Source organism: Podarcis liolepis, assembly GCF_965112155.1.
Source record: "Podarcis liolepis genome assembly, chromosome: 17".
Lineage (NCBI taxonomy): Eukaryota > Metazoa > Chordata > Lepidosauria > Squamata > Lacertidae > Podarcis > Podarcis liolepis.
Window position 1 is genome coordinate 14,027,736 of NC_139571.1, and position 17,216 is coordinate 14,044,951.

Consider the following 17,216-nt stretch of genomic DNA (forward strand, 5'->3'; position numbering starts at 1 on the left):
GTAGTATGAACACCAACAATTGGGAAACACTGGCCTGCGAGTGCTCCAACTGGAGAACAGCCTTTACCAAAGGTGTCATGGGCTTTGAAGACGCTCAAACTCGGGATGAAAGGGAGAAACACACTAAGTGGAAGGCATGCATGGCAAATCCACACCGTGATCAACCCCTGCCTGGAAACCTACCGTATTTTTCGCCCTATAGGACGCACTTTTCCCCTCCAAAAATGAAGGGGAAATGTGTGTGCGTCCTATGGGGCGAATGCAGGCTTTCGCTGAAGCCTGGGGAGCGAGAGGGGTCGGTGCGCACCTACCCCTCTCGCTCTCCAGGCTTCAGGAAGCTCTCCCACTGCTTGCGGAGAGCTGCCTGCACCCAGAAGCCTGGGGGGCGCTGAGCTCAGCGTTTCAGCACCTGCTGAAGATGTTCCTTTTTCAACAAGGGAATATTTTTTATCCCAGTTGGTATCTGTATTAGATGTGTAATTGTTTTAACTGTTTTTATATGTGCAAACTGATTGAAAGCTGGCTTCGCCCCACTGCAGATGATATTACAGCTTTCTTCATTCTAAGTTACTGTAATAGATTCAGGTCTAGGGGAAAATGTTGACTGTGTATGTGTATATTATTTGCCATATTTTTCGCTCTATAACACGCACCCGACCATAACACGCACGTAGTTTTTAGAGGAGGAAAATCCGTAGGCATGCCACCCGTAGGCATTCCTTCCATAACACGCACAGACATTTCCCCTTACTTTCTAGGAGGAAAAAAGTGAGTGTTATGGTGCAAAAAATACGGTATTTATTTAGGACCTGTGTCCTATGAGGCAACTCAAAGTGACTTCACAATACGATCAAAACGTATATAAAACTATTGCACACATATAAAAACAGTTAATACAATTGCAGATATAAAAACATCCATGTAGGCTCAACTTCAATAGTAGAAACACAAAAATGCGAAGCACAACACACAAGCATGAAGTAATTTACTTATGTTTGCAGGGTAGTAATTTGCATTTAATGCTTACACCTTTTACCAAAATCCTATTAAAATGCAAATGCATAGATCAAAAGAGGGTCTGGTTGGGTTCTGGCATTTTGCATTACTCACAGAATTTACTAGTAATGGGTTAGAATGGGCAGCAACCAGCATTGCACAAGGGGACTCCCACTCCCACAGTGGGATTTCCCCTCCCCCCCCTTTGCACCCACCAAAATCTGCTGTGGGGCTACAAAAATAATTGGGTGCACTCTTCGCACCTTGGATCAAATCTATGCTTCCAGGTGCCATAAGAAAGCTGCAGAGATAGCGCAGGATAGTGCACACCCCGGAAATGATCTCTTTCAGCTTCTGCCTTCTGGAAGAAGGTACAGGGTTATAAAGACTAGGACTAGCCGCCTGAGAAACAGTTTCTATCCAAATGCGATTTGGGTTTTAAACACATTGTAAGGAGTCTGTATGGGAGTATATTGTATTTAAAAATGGGGTATCAGAGTTTTTAGGGGGCTAAGCAGATTGGGATAGCAGGCTTGTTGGGTTTTGAATGTCTGATGTAGATTTTTCAATTTCGTTGTTCTGTATGGCACAATGACAATAAAGATTATCGAAGCGAATCAAATCAAGAGGGAGGAGAGGAAAGTCCTACTGTAGGGGCAGAAATCTGTTGCCCAGGCAGGCAGGCAGGCAGACTCTAGTGCCTGGCCAACAAAATATGCCAGGAAATTGCAGTTTGCATGGGGTAGCAAAGCAAAAATAAGAAGCGGTAGCTTGTTTTAAGTGATCTAGTGAAGTGACATGGAAAGAAACACTAAGAGGCGGATTGAGCCTGAACGTCTATCGCTGCGCAATGAAGGCTGAATTCAGCGGCACAAACCTGGCTTGCTTTAGCGTTCACATCCCCACAGGCAAAGAGCTCTTCCACTATTCTCATTTCTTTCTCCGCGTCTACAGCTGCAAGAGCAGCCAGCATAATGGGGGTGTAGCCAGCCTTGTTCTGGTGATTTACATTGCAGACATCTGCAGAGGGGAAGAAGAGACCGTCTCTTGAGAAAGTTGGATGCAATTGTGCAAAAGAACTGAATCGTCTGTTACTAGAGCAGCCCTTCTGGAAGTTCAGCAATTGCTTACATAATGAAGATGATTCAGAAGGACTTCCAAAGGAGGCAAGCGTGGTTCTTGAGCCAAGGAAAGCAAACAACTCTCGTTATTGTATGCATTATAGGAGAGAGAGGGCACAAAGCCACATTTCATGTGACTGCTAAGGCAGTTAGCTTGAAGGCAATTGTTCAAAAATTCTATGAACAGAACTGCAGGCGGACAGTACCAGCTTCTGCCAGAGTTTCAGGTATGCAGGGATAAAGCTTCGGATTTACGACAGGAAACATCACACAAAACAGTGAAATAGTGGCCGAAATATATAGAAGTGTCTGCACTGTTCCCCCCGCAACTTTACACCGCAGTATAGCCATTAAGGAACACTTTTTACATTTCCAAAGCTTTCAGACATGACTTGCCGGTTAAATGGCTTTCTTCACTGAACAGCATTTGTGTGGCTTCAAATGCATTCAGGTCCCCTGAGGAACTGCCAAAAGCAAGGAAGAAAATTCCTAGCACCAAGGAAGCTACTGCTTTTGTTCAGGCCTAGCACACCAGTTTATTATCTTTGTCCAAGAGTCTCTAAAAGGAGCTCTGAAGGCCTTCAAACTTGCTAGCTAGGAAGTCTTGGATGTGCTGATTCAATTTTTTTTAAAAAATGTGCAGTGGCGTAGCGTGGGTTGTCAGCACCCGGGGCAAGGCAAGTAATTTGCGCCCCCTAACCCGTGGATTTGCGCCCCCTAACCCGTGGATTTGCGCCCCCTAACCCTAACCCCCAGATGTTGCGCCCGGTGCGGCCGGCCCCCCCTGCACCCCCCACGCTACGCCACTGAAAATGTGGACAGACAGATTGCACATATTTCTATAAGATGACTAGTTACACAAACTTCCAATTTATTGGCTGCTGTTTCCAAGATAAATATCCACATGTGACATTGGGACAAGAATAGACACTGAAGCAAAAAGCATGCATTCTCTGAAGTCATAGCAGCAGATTAAGCCAATAATTATTTGTAGAGAACTGTAAACTACAGTTTTAAGCCAGTTTCCACTGCAGAGAATATTCTTTAAAAGGTGCAGTTTTCAATAAACATTTAAATGGAAACATTCATATGCAAACAGTTAAAAATAAAAAATCTAATTAACCTTGAGGTTACAAAATAAGCATACACTATATATTAAAGCAATCCAAATTTTAATTCAATAGGCCTCTTGCCTCTGAAGCGTCCAGGACTCCACAGATTCAATTATGGGAAATTATCCCTCAAAGATTCAAATATGGGAAATTATCCCTCAAAGAGTGTTGTAAAAACTTTTGATTTCAGAACTTCCCAACTAAGACACCAGGTGTTCATCAGCATCCAGTTCTGGCAAGTTGTCTTATAAGCCAACCTGGTAACAGAAGGGTCTGAGTTGTCCATATCATTAAAAGCTCATTTAACTGTATGCAGAATGATGAAAGGCAGTTTTCAATTGCAGCCCTTATTGAAGCAACATTCATCCACTAATGAGAGCTCTAGTAACCTAGGTCTGAACTGGAAAGAAGGGACAGGTGGCTTCAGGAGGTGGTTATCTGCAGCTGCTTGCTGGGAATTAAGATGCTAGAGATCAGTCGGTGCTTAAGGAGTGGTGGCACAAATTATAGAAATATTAAATGCTGATGTTGTGTTGCACCCGTCGCGTGCCAGGACTTTTATCTGACATTCTGCTGGAGAGGGACCCAGTGCTCTGCACGGAGATCACACAAACATTTCAGAACAGCCAACTTACTTGCATCTAAAAGCAGCTTCACAATTTCAAAGTTCGAGTGGGAGACGCTGTAATGGAGAGCTGTGTTGCCATTGCCATCCGCCATGTTGATGATATATCTGAGGACTGCAGGAGAAACCTCCAGAAAAGCAGCGATGTAGTCTCCAACCATTGCAGGAACAGCTGACTTTTGGCTGGATACACGGAACCACTCGTGCTGGATGGTGTTTAAACAAAATCTCTGCCAAAGAGACACAAAAAAGTTTTTCAAAGGGATGGCTATATTTGCAAGCTGTTTCTGTCCAGTACTGAAATTACAGGGAAAGTAGCCTTCTCCTTTAAATCAAAAGTTGTCAAAAATTCCTAGGCCACCACATCATTATTATTATTATTATTATTATTATTATTATTATTATTATTATTAACTATTTTTCTGGCTTCTGTAGTATTTTAGCCACACAAAGCACAAAGTGTAAGTGTCTGCTTTAACAGGGCTTGACTTTTACCTGCCTCCTGCAACAATTTTGAAATAACTATGTTCATGGACATTCGGAGGATAAATAGAGTGTTTTGGTGGTTGACAAAATAGTGCATTTGCACATGGGAGAGAAAGCATGCAAGGAGCCTCCTCTTCTCTTGCCAAGAAAAGGGAACCATCCATGGTGAGATTCATCTCCCCCTGATCATTAACATTTATGCAGCATTTGAGAACAGCCCCATTTGCCCAGGCATTGGGTGGTTGAAAGACATTGTTTCTGCAGCTTTGAAATTATTGTGAGGATACTTGGGTTTGCTTTTCTTTTTTTAACACTGCATTGCTTTTATTGGTGCTAAAAGCAGGACCAGGGCAATAGACAACCACAGACAATATATCTCTAGGGAGTGCTCAACTGCTTCAGCAGAATCTGGTGCCCATGGACAAAAGCCATACTTTTAACATAGGATGGAGCAGAAGCTATAGTATGCAATACGAAGTAATACTGTGTGACACAGAAGAAAGGTAGCCAGCAGGGCAGATGTGCGACTGGAAAGTCCTTTAACCCAGAAAATCTGGCTCTTGAGTCAGGATTGACATAAATTGAGCTTTATTGGCTACGAGCCCTCCAGAAATACTAATTATCTCTAAGGTGGCATTTGCATACATGTTCATCTGTGTGTATACACTCAACATAGTTTTTCACTAAAATGATGCCAAAAACCAGGAGTCGGCAAACGAAGGCCCACAGGCCAGATCAGGCCCAATTGCCTTCAGGATCCGGCCCGCGGACTGTCCGTGGATCGGCGTGGGGATTATGTTGGTTCAGGCTGCGCTATTCCATTCCCCCCCCCACACTGCGGCAGCACCTCCTCCCTCCCTCCTGGTATATCTGAAGGAGCGTCTCCATCCCCATTGTTCTGCCTGGACACTGAGGTCTAGCTCCGAGGGCCTTCTGGCAGTTCCCTCCCTGCGAGAAGTGAGGTTACAGGGAACCAGGCAGAGGGCCTTCTCGGTGGTGGTGCCCGCCCTGTGGAACACCCTCCCTTCAGATGTCAAAGAGAACAACTACCAGACTTTTAGAAGACATCTGAAGGAAGCCCTCTTTAGGGAAGCTTTTAATGTTTGATGCATTACGGTATTTTAATATTTTGTTGGAAGCCGCCCGGAGTGGCTGGGGAAACCCAGCCAGATGGGCGGGGTATAACTAATAAATTATTATTATTATAATATTATTATATTATTACTCCTGGCTTCTCCCCGCCCTGCCTAGAGGAGGAAGGGGGCTGGGCTGAGCTGGCTGAGTGCCATTTTAAGCAGCCCCTCTCTGGAGCCAGCCCTTTCACGCCGCTCATCTTCCCTCCACCGCCGCCCTGGGCCAGAGAGCAGAGCTCGCTCTGCCTACGCACAAGAAGCAGCAGCGGCGGCAGTGGCGGCAGCCCGTGGGTAGGTAAACACAGCGGCTGGGGTTGGGGGAGGACTACTTGCCCCCCTCGCCTCTTCTTCCAGCTCCCCCCCCCCCGGTGTCTCTTCTCTGGACTGCCACAAGGTCTGAGGTACAGTGGACTGGCCCGTTGTTAAAAATTTTGCTGACCCCTGCCATAAACAGTGTGAAGGAAAGCCTGCCGGAAAGCTCAGAGATAATGCAGGTTATTTTTCACTCTATAAGACGCACTTTCCCCCTCCTAAAAAGTAAGGGGAAATGTGTGTGCGTCTTATGAAGCGAATACAGGTGGGAGGCTCCGCTCAGTGCTCCCTTTAAAGAGCTGCAGGGAGCGTGTGTGCGTCTCTTGGGGGCTTTTCCACGAGGAGGGAAAAGGGCTGCCCTTCTCCCTCCTCGGGGAAAAGCCCCCAAGAGACGCACACACACTCTGCACGCTCTTTAAAGGGAGCGTGGCTCTTGGGCGAACCTTAGCTGCGCACAGCCTCTCCTGAGCAGGGGATGCCCGGGAAAGGCTGCGCGCAGCCAAGCAGGAAGCCAGGACAGCCAGCAGGATCACAGAGTTCCCACTGGCTGTCCTGGCTTCTTGTTTAGCCGCATGCAGCCTCCCCAGCCCGGGAGAGGCTGCGCGGGGCTACCCCAGAAGCCAGAACAGCAAGAGGGAGCTTTCATCTGCTGCCCTGCAGAGGCTTTGCTCAGCTATCCCTGGCGTTTGCAGGAGGTGGGGGAAGGGACAGAGCGTGCAACTCTGTCCCTTCCCCCACCTCCCAGAAAAGCCCCCAAGAGCCGCACTCCCTTTAAAGAGCGAGCGGCTCTTGCAGGAGGTGGGGGGAAGCCAGGAGGTTTGCTTTCGCTGAAGCCAGGAGGGCAAGAGGGATCGGTGTGCACCAATCCCACTTGCTCTCCTGGCTTCAGGGGTAGCCCCGCAAAGCCTCCTGAGCAAAGATGGAGGAGCATTCCCTCTTAGCTCAGGATGCTTTGTGTTGCTTTCTTATTTCTTGTTTTCCTCCTCTAAAAACTAGGTGCGTATTATGGTCCAGTGCATCTAATAGAGCGAAAAATACGGTATTTGTGGACACCTGAGGCTGAAGGGCCCATCAGCTTTGATCTACTCGTCTGCGTGGCCCAGAGCATATACTTCAGCCCAACTTCAAAAATGGAGAGATGGAAAGAATTTCTTCCTGTGTTTGGCTAGAGCTGGAGTACATTCCACATTGGAACACAAACTTTATACTTTCATAATCAAGAGGAATGCAAACTTCCTATCCTGAGTACTTTCCCAAACATGTTAGGGCTGCCAAAATCAGAAGCATGACTAAGTGAATGGTAGTTCTGCTTTCAGCAGCTTGAGGATGCTTCATGGGGCTTTAAACCAAGCCTTTAAAAAAATGCTTTCCTTCTATTAATAGCTGCATTAACTAGCATCACAATGATGTTTGGGAAGGTAAGTGGGCTGAAGTCTTTTTGGATGGGACTGAAATTAGATTCAAGCCTCCATCACTCTTATTGAAGGGAAGGAATGCTTGGGGTCATTTTGGCACACAAATGTGGCTACCTTCATCCTACCATGGTCCCTTGAGTGTCCACAGTAGATTAAGCAGGTCTACTTCTTCAGTACAGTGGTACCTCGGGTTACATACGCTTCAGGTTACATACGCTTCAGGTTACAGACACCGCTAACCCAGAAATAGTGCTTCAAGTTAAGAACTTTGCTTCAGGATGAGAACAGAAATCGTGCCCCGGCAGTGCGGCAGCAGCCGGAGGCCCCATTAGCTAACGTGGTGCTTCAGGTTAAGAACAGTTTCAGGTTAAGAACGGACCTCCGGAACGAATTAAGTACTTAACCCGAGGTACCACTGTATCTGAAGAAGTGTGCATGCACATGAAAGCTCATACCAATAACAAACTTAGTTGGTCTCTAAGGTGCTACTGGAAGGATTTTTTTTATGTTGCTTAGACTACGGCAGACCAACGCAGCTACCTACCTGTAAACAGGTCTACACGGATAACTTTGCTGCAGGAAGCAGGAAATGCAACCTGCTATTTCCAGGGAAATTTCCCTTTTATGGGCCTTTTAAATTTTTGCTTCATCTAAGCAGGATCCGGCAAGCTGCAGCAATCAAGGCAGTGATGTCTTGGCATATAGACAGCTCCATGAAATAAGTAGCTAACCACTTCTCTTAGGCAACTCAGATTTTAATGTGGCACGTAATGAGAGCATATATGATTTTCAAATATCACTGGACTTACTATCTCTTTGCTGAGCATAGCCTTTGGATCATCGATGCTGCCTTTAAGAAGATGGCAGGCAGACAGCATCTTTTCACTCAATTCATATCTGAAGGAGGGGAAAAAAGAGGTTATGTTTAGACAACACACTTTCTGACATTCATGTTTGGGGCAGGGGGGGGGATGAAAAAATAGGGTGCTCTTTATCAACCGCTGCAATTTGGAATTTTTTAGGGCAGCAGAAGACAGTGGAGCTACTTTGAGAAAGAAGAACAGTGGCATGAACTGACTTTATACCAAGGAAGGTGGTAAGATGCCTTACGCATTTTATTATAAACTTCTGAAAAAGTATCCTCAAAGATCAATGCCTAAAATATCTCCCCACCCTCTTAAAGCCCCTCCAATTAGTCTAAAGGCCAGGGCTTTTTTCCATATATATATATAGAGAGAGAGAGAGAGAGAGAGAGAGAGAGAGAGAGAGATATACTCTCATTTTCCTACTCATATTGAAATACTGCCCCTCAATGAGGCAAAACTTAGATTCACAAAAGGTTTAGGGGTATGCGTCCCCCTGCGTCCCCCCAGAAAAAATCAGCAGTTGTGTACAAAGCCTTCGTACTTGAAAGCCCTTATGCAGCGTCACTGTTTAGAGGACTGAAAGCAAGCAGGTAGATACAGGAGCTATCGTGCAATACGTGTGAAGACCCCTTCAATGCAACAAGAAATCTGGCTGCCTGAATCTATGGATGGCTTGCTCCAATGTATGTTACTTAAGAACATGGGAAGCTGCCTTGCACACTGGAACCTCGGTTCCCGAACGGCTTAATTGCTGAACAAATCGGCTCCCGAACGCTGCAAACCCGGAAGTAAGTGTTCCGGTTTGAGAATGTTTTTCCAAGGCCAAATGTCCGACGCGACTTGAGTGCAGGAAGCTCATGCAGCCAATCGGAAGCCATGCCTTGGTTTTCAAACTGTTTCGGGAGTCGAACGGACTCCTGGATCGGATTAAGTTCGAGAACCAAGGTTCCACTGTACTGAGTCAGACCTTTAATTAATCTACTTCAATATTGTCTTCGCTGACTGTCAACAGCTCTCCAGGAACTGAGACAGCTCTACTTGGAGACACCAGGGATCAAACCTGCGACCTTCTGAATGGAAAACAGCTGCTCTACCCTAGAGCCACGGTCACGCCATGACATATTATGTTACATTGCAAGCATCTCTGGCAAGATGCACTTGAAGTCATTCAGGTCGCCATTGTACAATCGTGCCAGAGACTAATTTGCAAAGGATGTTTGTGTCACGAAGGACAGGATTGTCAATTATCCTGGAGCAATCATCTATTATTTCCAGCTTTATGATTCTAAACTGTGCAATACATTTGAATTATGCCATCTAATCAAGCGGTGGATGTTTAATTAATAGTAATGATGCAAACATTATTGAGTGGCATCTGATTAAACGGCACTCATCACTAAATAAATATGCATTGTTTGATGGTTACTGAAATATCAATGAGGAGCTTCCAAGTTTGATTTCTGCCATTATTGTGCTACCATTTCTGCCATTTATTTAAGTCTCTTGACACACTCTTAACTCTACGTGTCAGCAATGTTTCTCCCCCAACTCAATGGGTGTTTCATTTTGGCTCTCATTCGCAAACCATATTTCTAGCTTTAGTATATTCATTATGTAAGAAATAATAAAAACACATACAGTACTGCCTACAATGCAAAGAACAGAATGTGTTTTAATCCTATTTATTAGAGGTGCAAACAAATTGTGGGACAGCAACTTAACATTCATATAAAGGTAAAGGGAACCCTGACCATTAGGTCCAGTTGTGACCGACTCTGGGGTTGCGGCGCTCATCTCGCTTTATTGGCCGAGGGAGCCGGCGTACAGCTTCCGGGTCATGTGGCCAACATGACTAAGCCACTTCTGGCGAACCAGAGCAGCGCACGAAAATGTTGTTTACCTTCCCGCCAGAGCGGTACCTATTTATCTACTTGCACTTTGACGTGCTTTCGAACTGCTAGGTTGGCAGGAGCAGAGACCGAGCAATGGGAGCTCACCCCGTCACGGGGATTCGAACCACTGACCTTCTGATCGGCAAGCCCTAGGCTCTGTGGTTTAACCCACAGCGCCACCCACATCCCTAACATTCATAGAGTTTGGGTTTAATAGACCACACTCAGCATATTTCTCAGCCTAGAAAGAATAATAGACATATCCAGACTTCAGAAGGAGGAATTACACAGGAAACCAAGGAGCCAGCGTTAGAAGAGGAAGAATCTTGCGGCTAGGAACACAGTTTTGGATGGAGGCAGCTGTGTAGTCCTCCTATCTGCCCTTTGTCCAATGACCAGGTAGATTAAATATCCTTAAAAATTACATGCTTTTAACAGGTCTATAAAAGAAATTTGAAGGACTTACAAGGGGGCTTGAGGTATCCCTGGTTCACCCTTTTTTTATTGTACTGGGGAACAGGTCTTATGGGGAGGGGGAAATAAGAGAGGTACAACTGGTATAAATTCCAGATACAGCAACTTGAAAGTACAGAGAAGTGAAAATAATGCTTTGAAAATTTGGGGTCCTCAGAAATATATAAAGAGATTGCAGTGACTGCTGCTCTGAATATTAAGCAATACACAAAGCAGGAATTAGCTTCTGGGTTCCGAAAATAAGTCTCACATTCAACTTGGCCCCCAAAGCTTAGGCTGTAGACAACTACCAATGGTCAGAATTGGGGTCTAGTTTCCCTAGACACATAACATTTTAGAATGCGTAAATGACAATGGTACCTCTCACGGATTTCCACTTTCTCCATCTCTGCCTCTGGAACCTCCACCATTTCTTCCACCCTGGCAGACTTAACATCTCCAGTGTTTATCTCCTGCTGCTGTCCTTGCACCGCAAGCAAACTCCCATTCTCTTCAATTTGAGCGTATTCGTTCCCGACACACTCATCATCCGACTCAGATGAAGAACTCTCTTCTGAACTGGAATCATCACTCGATGTTGTTTCATACCTACACATGACAAAATTCAGTTGTCTATCGATGCTGCGTATAAATTCATTTCATTTAATAAGCAGCTTATTAAAAATGTCGCTTATTTCATTTCACTTAAGTAGCTGCAAGATTCCAGTTGTTCACAGATTGCATTTATGGAGGAGGAATAAACTATGTCCAGAAAAGTCTGGTGGCTTCTCTCCAAAAGGTTCAAAAGTGAAGATTTGTAGTAAAGCACTGTCTAGTAGAGGAGAAATCAAGCACCAGAATGGTAGGGGCAAACAGATGTTAGTCAATGCTAACAAAACTACAGTACAACAACAAATCTAACTTTCTAAAAACCTGACTGGTTCATGCAAATACCGTGTGACCCCATGAAGATTACAACATTTCAGCAATAATAGCTGTTTTGTATACAGTGCCATTTCCAATTGTTGTTGCGAATTGGTCTTGTCAGAAGGCAGAAACGTTGCAGAAAATCCAATTTGTTTTTATGAAAAGGAAGACACGCTGAAAGTGGGCAAGTCTACTAGACACATGGCAAATTGACAGCTGTGTTCAGTTAATCTGAAAGACCATAAAAGTGGAAAATTCATGGGCATTTAGTGTAAAAGGCATTAGCCAATGAGAACCCTGCAGACCAGGAAGTGACCAGGCCAAATATGAGGTCGCTGAGTGGGTACTCGCTGGGCGGCACACTTTAGCGTAAGGCTATGAAAGGAATTTTCTCCCCTGGTACATCCTTAAGTTTGCACTAGCTGTGATCTACTATCAGTAGCACAATATTATGTTGTCCACTTAATACATTAGAGAAGTTTTGCTACAAGAGAATATAATATTTTTTAATGCCTTAAAATACACAATGCAAGATTCAGGCTCCTCTCCCCTGAAGAGGAGAAGCACAAAGCCATTGTAATGGTTCTAGGGCTTGCTCGTGCGTAAGTTGCCGCCACTCCTGGCTAGGTTACCTGGTTGAACCCTTTCTGTCTGGGCAGCCTCTAGCTTCGTGGCTGTTTCAGTTGCTGGCAGAATCCGTCAGTGGGCGTTTCTTGAACTTCTTCCAGCAAAGAAGTTCTTTGACGCCAAGTCTCCTCCTACTCTCCCTGCGCGGAAGTCTTCTGCGCAGGGAGGGTGTGGGCCGTGGAGTACTCATACTCTCTCCGCTGGTCTCCGGCGAGGAGTCTTGGAGCCTCCTCTCCGATTCCCCCATCTGCCCCCCTTCTCCACTGGTGTTACGCTGATTTCCTTCCCCAGCAGATGGGCTGCCTCTCTCCCTACTGGGACCCTCTCTGGCATCCCTCTGGAGCCTTCCCTCCGCCTCTAGCTCCGATGGCAGTTCCCTGACAGCCTTGAAAGAGTTGAATTTTATTATTTTATTTTATTTTTAAAAGGAAAAAGAGAGAAGGCTTATGAAATGGTGTGGAATTGCTAAAAAGGAACAGGATTTACTTCTTCCTGACCATAGGGTGTGGGGCACAAATGTCGCAATGGGGAAAAGGAGCAAAGTGCAGCCACATTCTAGGCAGCTCTCATTCCCGACATCATAAAAAGCTAGTTGTGGAAAGCATGTTGTTGTTTGAGGGCTAGAAAAATGGGGATTTGCATGCAGAGGAAACTGTACACAGCAGAGAAACACATGGAACCCACAAAACAAAGTGGAACTATTGCACGGAAAGCTAATCCTTAGGCTGTCATATCGTGAAGTCTCCTTTTGTTTTTATAATGGACATTACAGTCGTACCTCAGAAGTCGAATGGAATTTGTTCTGGAAGCCCATTTGACTTCCAAAATGTTTGGAAACCAAGGCGCCACTTCCGATTGGCTGCAGGAAGCTCCTGCAGCCAATCGGAAACTGCAGAACCTACGTTGGATGTTCGGGTTCCAAAAAACATTCACAAACCGGAACACTCTCTTCTGGGTTTGCAGCGTTTGGGAGCCGAAACGTTGTTCGACTTCCGAGGTACGACCGTAGTCAGTTTTGCTGATATGACTTTGAAAAGGAAGCAGCTTATTTCAGACCTGGAACTCCTTACCCTCCATTAATACCGACAAACTGCAGGTTCTTCTTCCCATTCTCTTCCTTTTTCCCATCCTTTTTCTTCATGATGGACTTCAACATGCCCTCATTTGCACATACTGGGAGAGAGAGACAGAGAGAGCCACAAGAACTCATTTAAGTAAAGCTTTCACATCCCTATGTGTGCTGCTGTTTCAGATCTTAAAGCCAAGCTGCTCTGGTTCACCTACAGATTTAAGATGTACTGGTGTGGTTAAAAGGTAAAGGGACCCCTGACCATTAGGTCCAGTCGTGGCCAACTCTGGGGTTGCGGTGCTCATCTCGCTTTATTGGCCGAGGGAGCCGGCATACAGCTTCTGGGTCATGTGGCCAGCATGACTAAGCCGCTTCTGGCGAACCAGAGCAGCGCACGGAAACGCCGTTTACCTTCCCGCCGGAGTGGTACTTATTTATCTACTTGCACTTTGATGTGCTTTCAAACTGCTAGGTTGGCAGGAGCAGGGACCGAGCAATGGGAGCTTACCCCGTTGCGGGGATTCGAACAGCTGACCTTCCGATCGCCAAGCCCTAGGCTCTGTGGTTTAACCCACAGCGCCACTCGCGTCCCACTGGTATGGTTATAAGCACATAAAGTTGTGTCCCAATGAATAATGCACTGGAAATTAGCCCTCCCCTGACTCCTCTTCCCCATGGCCAGCTGCCTCCTCTCCCAGCCTTTGGATTATTTATTTTAAAAAAATATCCGTATACTGTAATTTCACCCAAAAATAAAAAAATTAAGAAAGCAAAGAGGTTTGAAACATTTATAATACAACAAACACCAAACAAAAATTGAAACAGACCACCAGCTAGTTATTACCTAAAACATTTTTCTGAACTGTTTGCATACGCCTGGCGGCAAACATGTAAAAGGGGATTCAAAAGGGATTTAGAAGTATGAGACACAAGTGTTTTTAGAGTTTACTTTGAAATACAGTTGTGCCTTGGAAGTCCGTTCCAGAAGTCCATTCGACTTCCAAAACGTTTGGAAACCAAAGCACGGCTTCTGATTGGCTGCAAGAAGCTCCTGCAGCTAATCGGAAGCACCGTCAGACATTCGGCTTCCCAAAAAACGTTCAGAAACCGGAACACTCAACTTCCAGTTTTCCATCGTTCGGGAGCCAAAACGTTCAGCAACTAAGCCATTCGAGATCCAAGGTACAACTGTATACATTTCCTTCGTGTTGTAAGAGACAGGTGTCATTATATTTGGGTTGCTGAGATATTTATATTGTCTGCAACAATAGAATCGCAGAGTTGTAAGGGACTTTGTGGAATATGCAGCTGCCCCAAACTTTCCAGTATCAGCGTCATCCTCTAACCAAATGGGCATGGAGCAAGGGTATAATTCTATTATGAATTACATTTCTCCTGCTTGAATTAATGACATTTTCCCTAAAAGAGTTCCACTTGAGAGTGGTGCACGAAGAAGCCATAATGGCCAGATATGTTTATTTACAAACAAACAAGAGCACAAATAACAACAAAGCAAAAAAGAAATAAAGCAATAATAAATAAATTACCATAAAGCCCAGAGGCCAGCTGGTCATCTGTAAGATTAATTGGAGACATGGTGCTGTCTTGGGAGGGTGAGGCTGTCCGGTCCGGTCCTGCTCCCACTAGGGTGGTCTTCTCCTTGCTTATTGTCCCCATCTCCTGACCCAGTTTCAGCACTTGGGAGCTTGAAACTAAATGAGAACTACCAGGGTGGCCACGAGGAACGTGCAACAAATTGTCCGCTGTTAGCAAAGAAAGGAGTGGATTACTGAACCATGAAAGCTTCTGGCTTAATGTTTCTGTTATACAGTGGTCCCTTGGTTCTCAAACGCCTTGGTACTCAAACAACTTGGAACCCAAACACTGCAAACCCGGAAGGAAGTGTTCCAGTTTGCAAACCTTTTTTGGAAGCCGAACGTGCTCCGTTTTGAGTGACACACTTCCGTTTTGAGTGTTACGCTGAGGTCTGTCTGTTTTTGCTATTTATTTTTCATTTTTGTGGCTCCTTTTTGGTTTTGTTTATGTGACTGTGTGGAACCCATTTCAGCTACTGATGGGATTGTGAGACTGCAGTACATTGTTTATTGCTTTCATTTTATGGATCAATGGTCTCATTAAATAGTAAAATTCATGTTAAATTGCTGTTTTGGGGTTTGTTTTTAAAAGTCTGGAACGGATTAATCCACTTTGCATTACTTTCTATGGGAAAGCGCGCCTTGATATTGGAACACTTTGGTTTTGGAACGGACCTCCAGAACGGATTAAGTTTGAGAACCAAGGGACCACTGTACTCAATTTCTAGTATTTTGTTATAAATGGAAATACCTCAAATATCCACAATGCACAACAGTTTTCTCCTGTTTGTGCTCGCTTGGCCTCTTCTACATTGAAACCAACTTCTTAAACATGCTCACATTTCACTGGATGCCAGGAATAGACACCTCCCCCTCTTGCATCCTGGTCACAGAGGCTGTGGCAGTACAGTGGTACCTCGCAAGACGAAAAACTCGCAAGACGAAAGAGTTTTTCGTTTTTTGAGTTGCTTCACAAGACGAATTTCCCTATGGGCTTGCTTCGAAAACGTCTTGCAAGTTTGTTTCCTTTTTCCTATGGGAAACCGTTTCAATGCATTCCCATGGGAAACCGTGCTTCGCAAGACGAAAAATTCGCAAGACGAAAAAATTCGCAAGACGAAAAAATTCGCAGAACGAATTAATTTCATCTTGCGAGGCACCACTGTAGTAGTAATAATAATAATAATTTTATTATTTCTACCCTGCCCATCTGGCTGGGTTTCCCCAGCCACTCTGGGCTGCTTACAGCATATATTGAAACATAATAAAACATCAGACATTAAAGACTTCCCAATACAGGGCTGTCTTTAGATGTCTTCTAAAAGCTGTGCAATTCTTTATCTCCTTGACATCTGATGGGAGGGCGTTCCACAGGGTGGGCGCCACTACCAAGAAGGCCCTCTGCCTGGTTCCCTGTAAATAAGTCCAGTGAAATAACTTCAAATGTTATCTGTAAAACAATTTGAACAGATAACATCTGAAGTTATTTCACTGGACTTATTTAATTTTTTAAAAAAATTACCATTTTGCTTTGCTTTTCAGAATTCAAGGACATCAGTTTTTACTTGTATAAAAAGGCACTGCTGTTCAATGACCACACACAAAAAGGTAATAATAAACAGTCCCTCCCATGGGGTAAATCTAACACCTGGAAATGAAGCTGGTTACTTCTATATCTCACACTTCTATCCTCCAGAGAAAAAGATGCTCTTGGACTTTCTGCAACAAGGTAGCTGCCAAAATAGGGCTTGGAGTATTCATTTATTTTATTTAAAACATTTATTAGTCATGACTCAGAGTGCTTACAAAGCGAGACATAAAATGTAGCATTTCTTTTTAAAGAGACAATGGCCCTTCAGCATATTGAGAATAAATTATTTCTAGTTTCTTCCAATAAATGTGGAGTCTTTGTGGAACACCATTAAAAGCTAAGCTTTGAAAGCCGACTGATTCATGACAGCAAAATGCATCCAATGAAATGTGGAAGGATACAAATTCCAAGTTTTAAGAGCTCTTCCTGGAAGATGCTGTAGGCAGCTGGGAGAAGCTGGAATGGACTTCTGCCTTGTTGTTCTCCCTCACCCCCAAGAAATGGCCCAGTAAAATCCAGCGTCTTTCAAAATGTGCTTTTCCTTCTGGGAAACCGTGATGTTTTTGTTTTTCTTATTATTATCCTGGTACATCTCCTATACACACATTAAACAACTGCAAATATTTAACAAGATGTTTCCATTGTGGTGGTTTCCAAGAAGGAAAGGGGGGGGGGGAAACGTTTTGAAAGATACAGGACTGTTGTTGCAAAACAAGGCCAACTCTCAAAGGCTGCATGAGACTTGGTCTGACACATGGAACTACTATTACTTAACGCATTAAGAGACTGGGCTGCCATTCATTTTAAGGCCTCTAAATATTTTAAGCTGGAGGTCTGTGCGGAAAATATTTTCTTTAAAAAAACAAGTAGCAATGTAGCCCTCAATAGCCACTATATGGCACGCTTGAATAAAAACAAATAGTGGAAACTTGTGTGACTTCCCACACCAATTTTAAAAGTTACTTTGTGTAAGTAAAATGATCAAATCCCTTTTGT

At 44.4% G+C, this 17,216-nt stretch overlaps 1 protein-coding gene across 7 annotated transcripts in view; it reads right to left on the reverse strand.

The window, feature by feature from the left end:
- The window catches only part of KANK1 (KN motif and ankyrin repeat domains 1), a 127,839-nt gene that overhangs the window by 4,645 nt on the left and 105,978 nt on the right, over positions 1–17,216 (reverse strand). For all 7 annotated transcript variants that reach the window (XM_083483296.1, XM_083483298.1, XM_083483299.1 and 4 more), the window contains 6 exons: positions 14,582–14,797; positions 13,036–13,138; positions 10,793–11,020; positions 8,010–8,097; positions 3,865–4,084; positions 1,874–2,016 (listed from right to left, as the gene is read on the reverse strand). In XM_083483296.1, the coding sequence (XP_083339422.1) occupies positions 1,874–2,016; positions 3,865–4,084; positions 8,010–8,097; positions 10,793–11,020; positions 13,036–13,138; positions 14,582–14,797 (998 nt within the window). The remainder of the gene's footprint in view (positions 1–1,873; positions 2,017–3,864; positions 4,085–8,009; positions 8,098–10,792; positions 11,021–13,035; positions 13,139–14,581; positions 14,798–17,216) is intronic.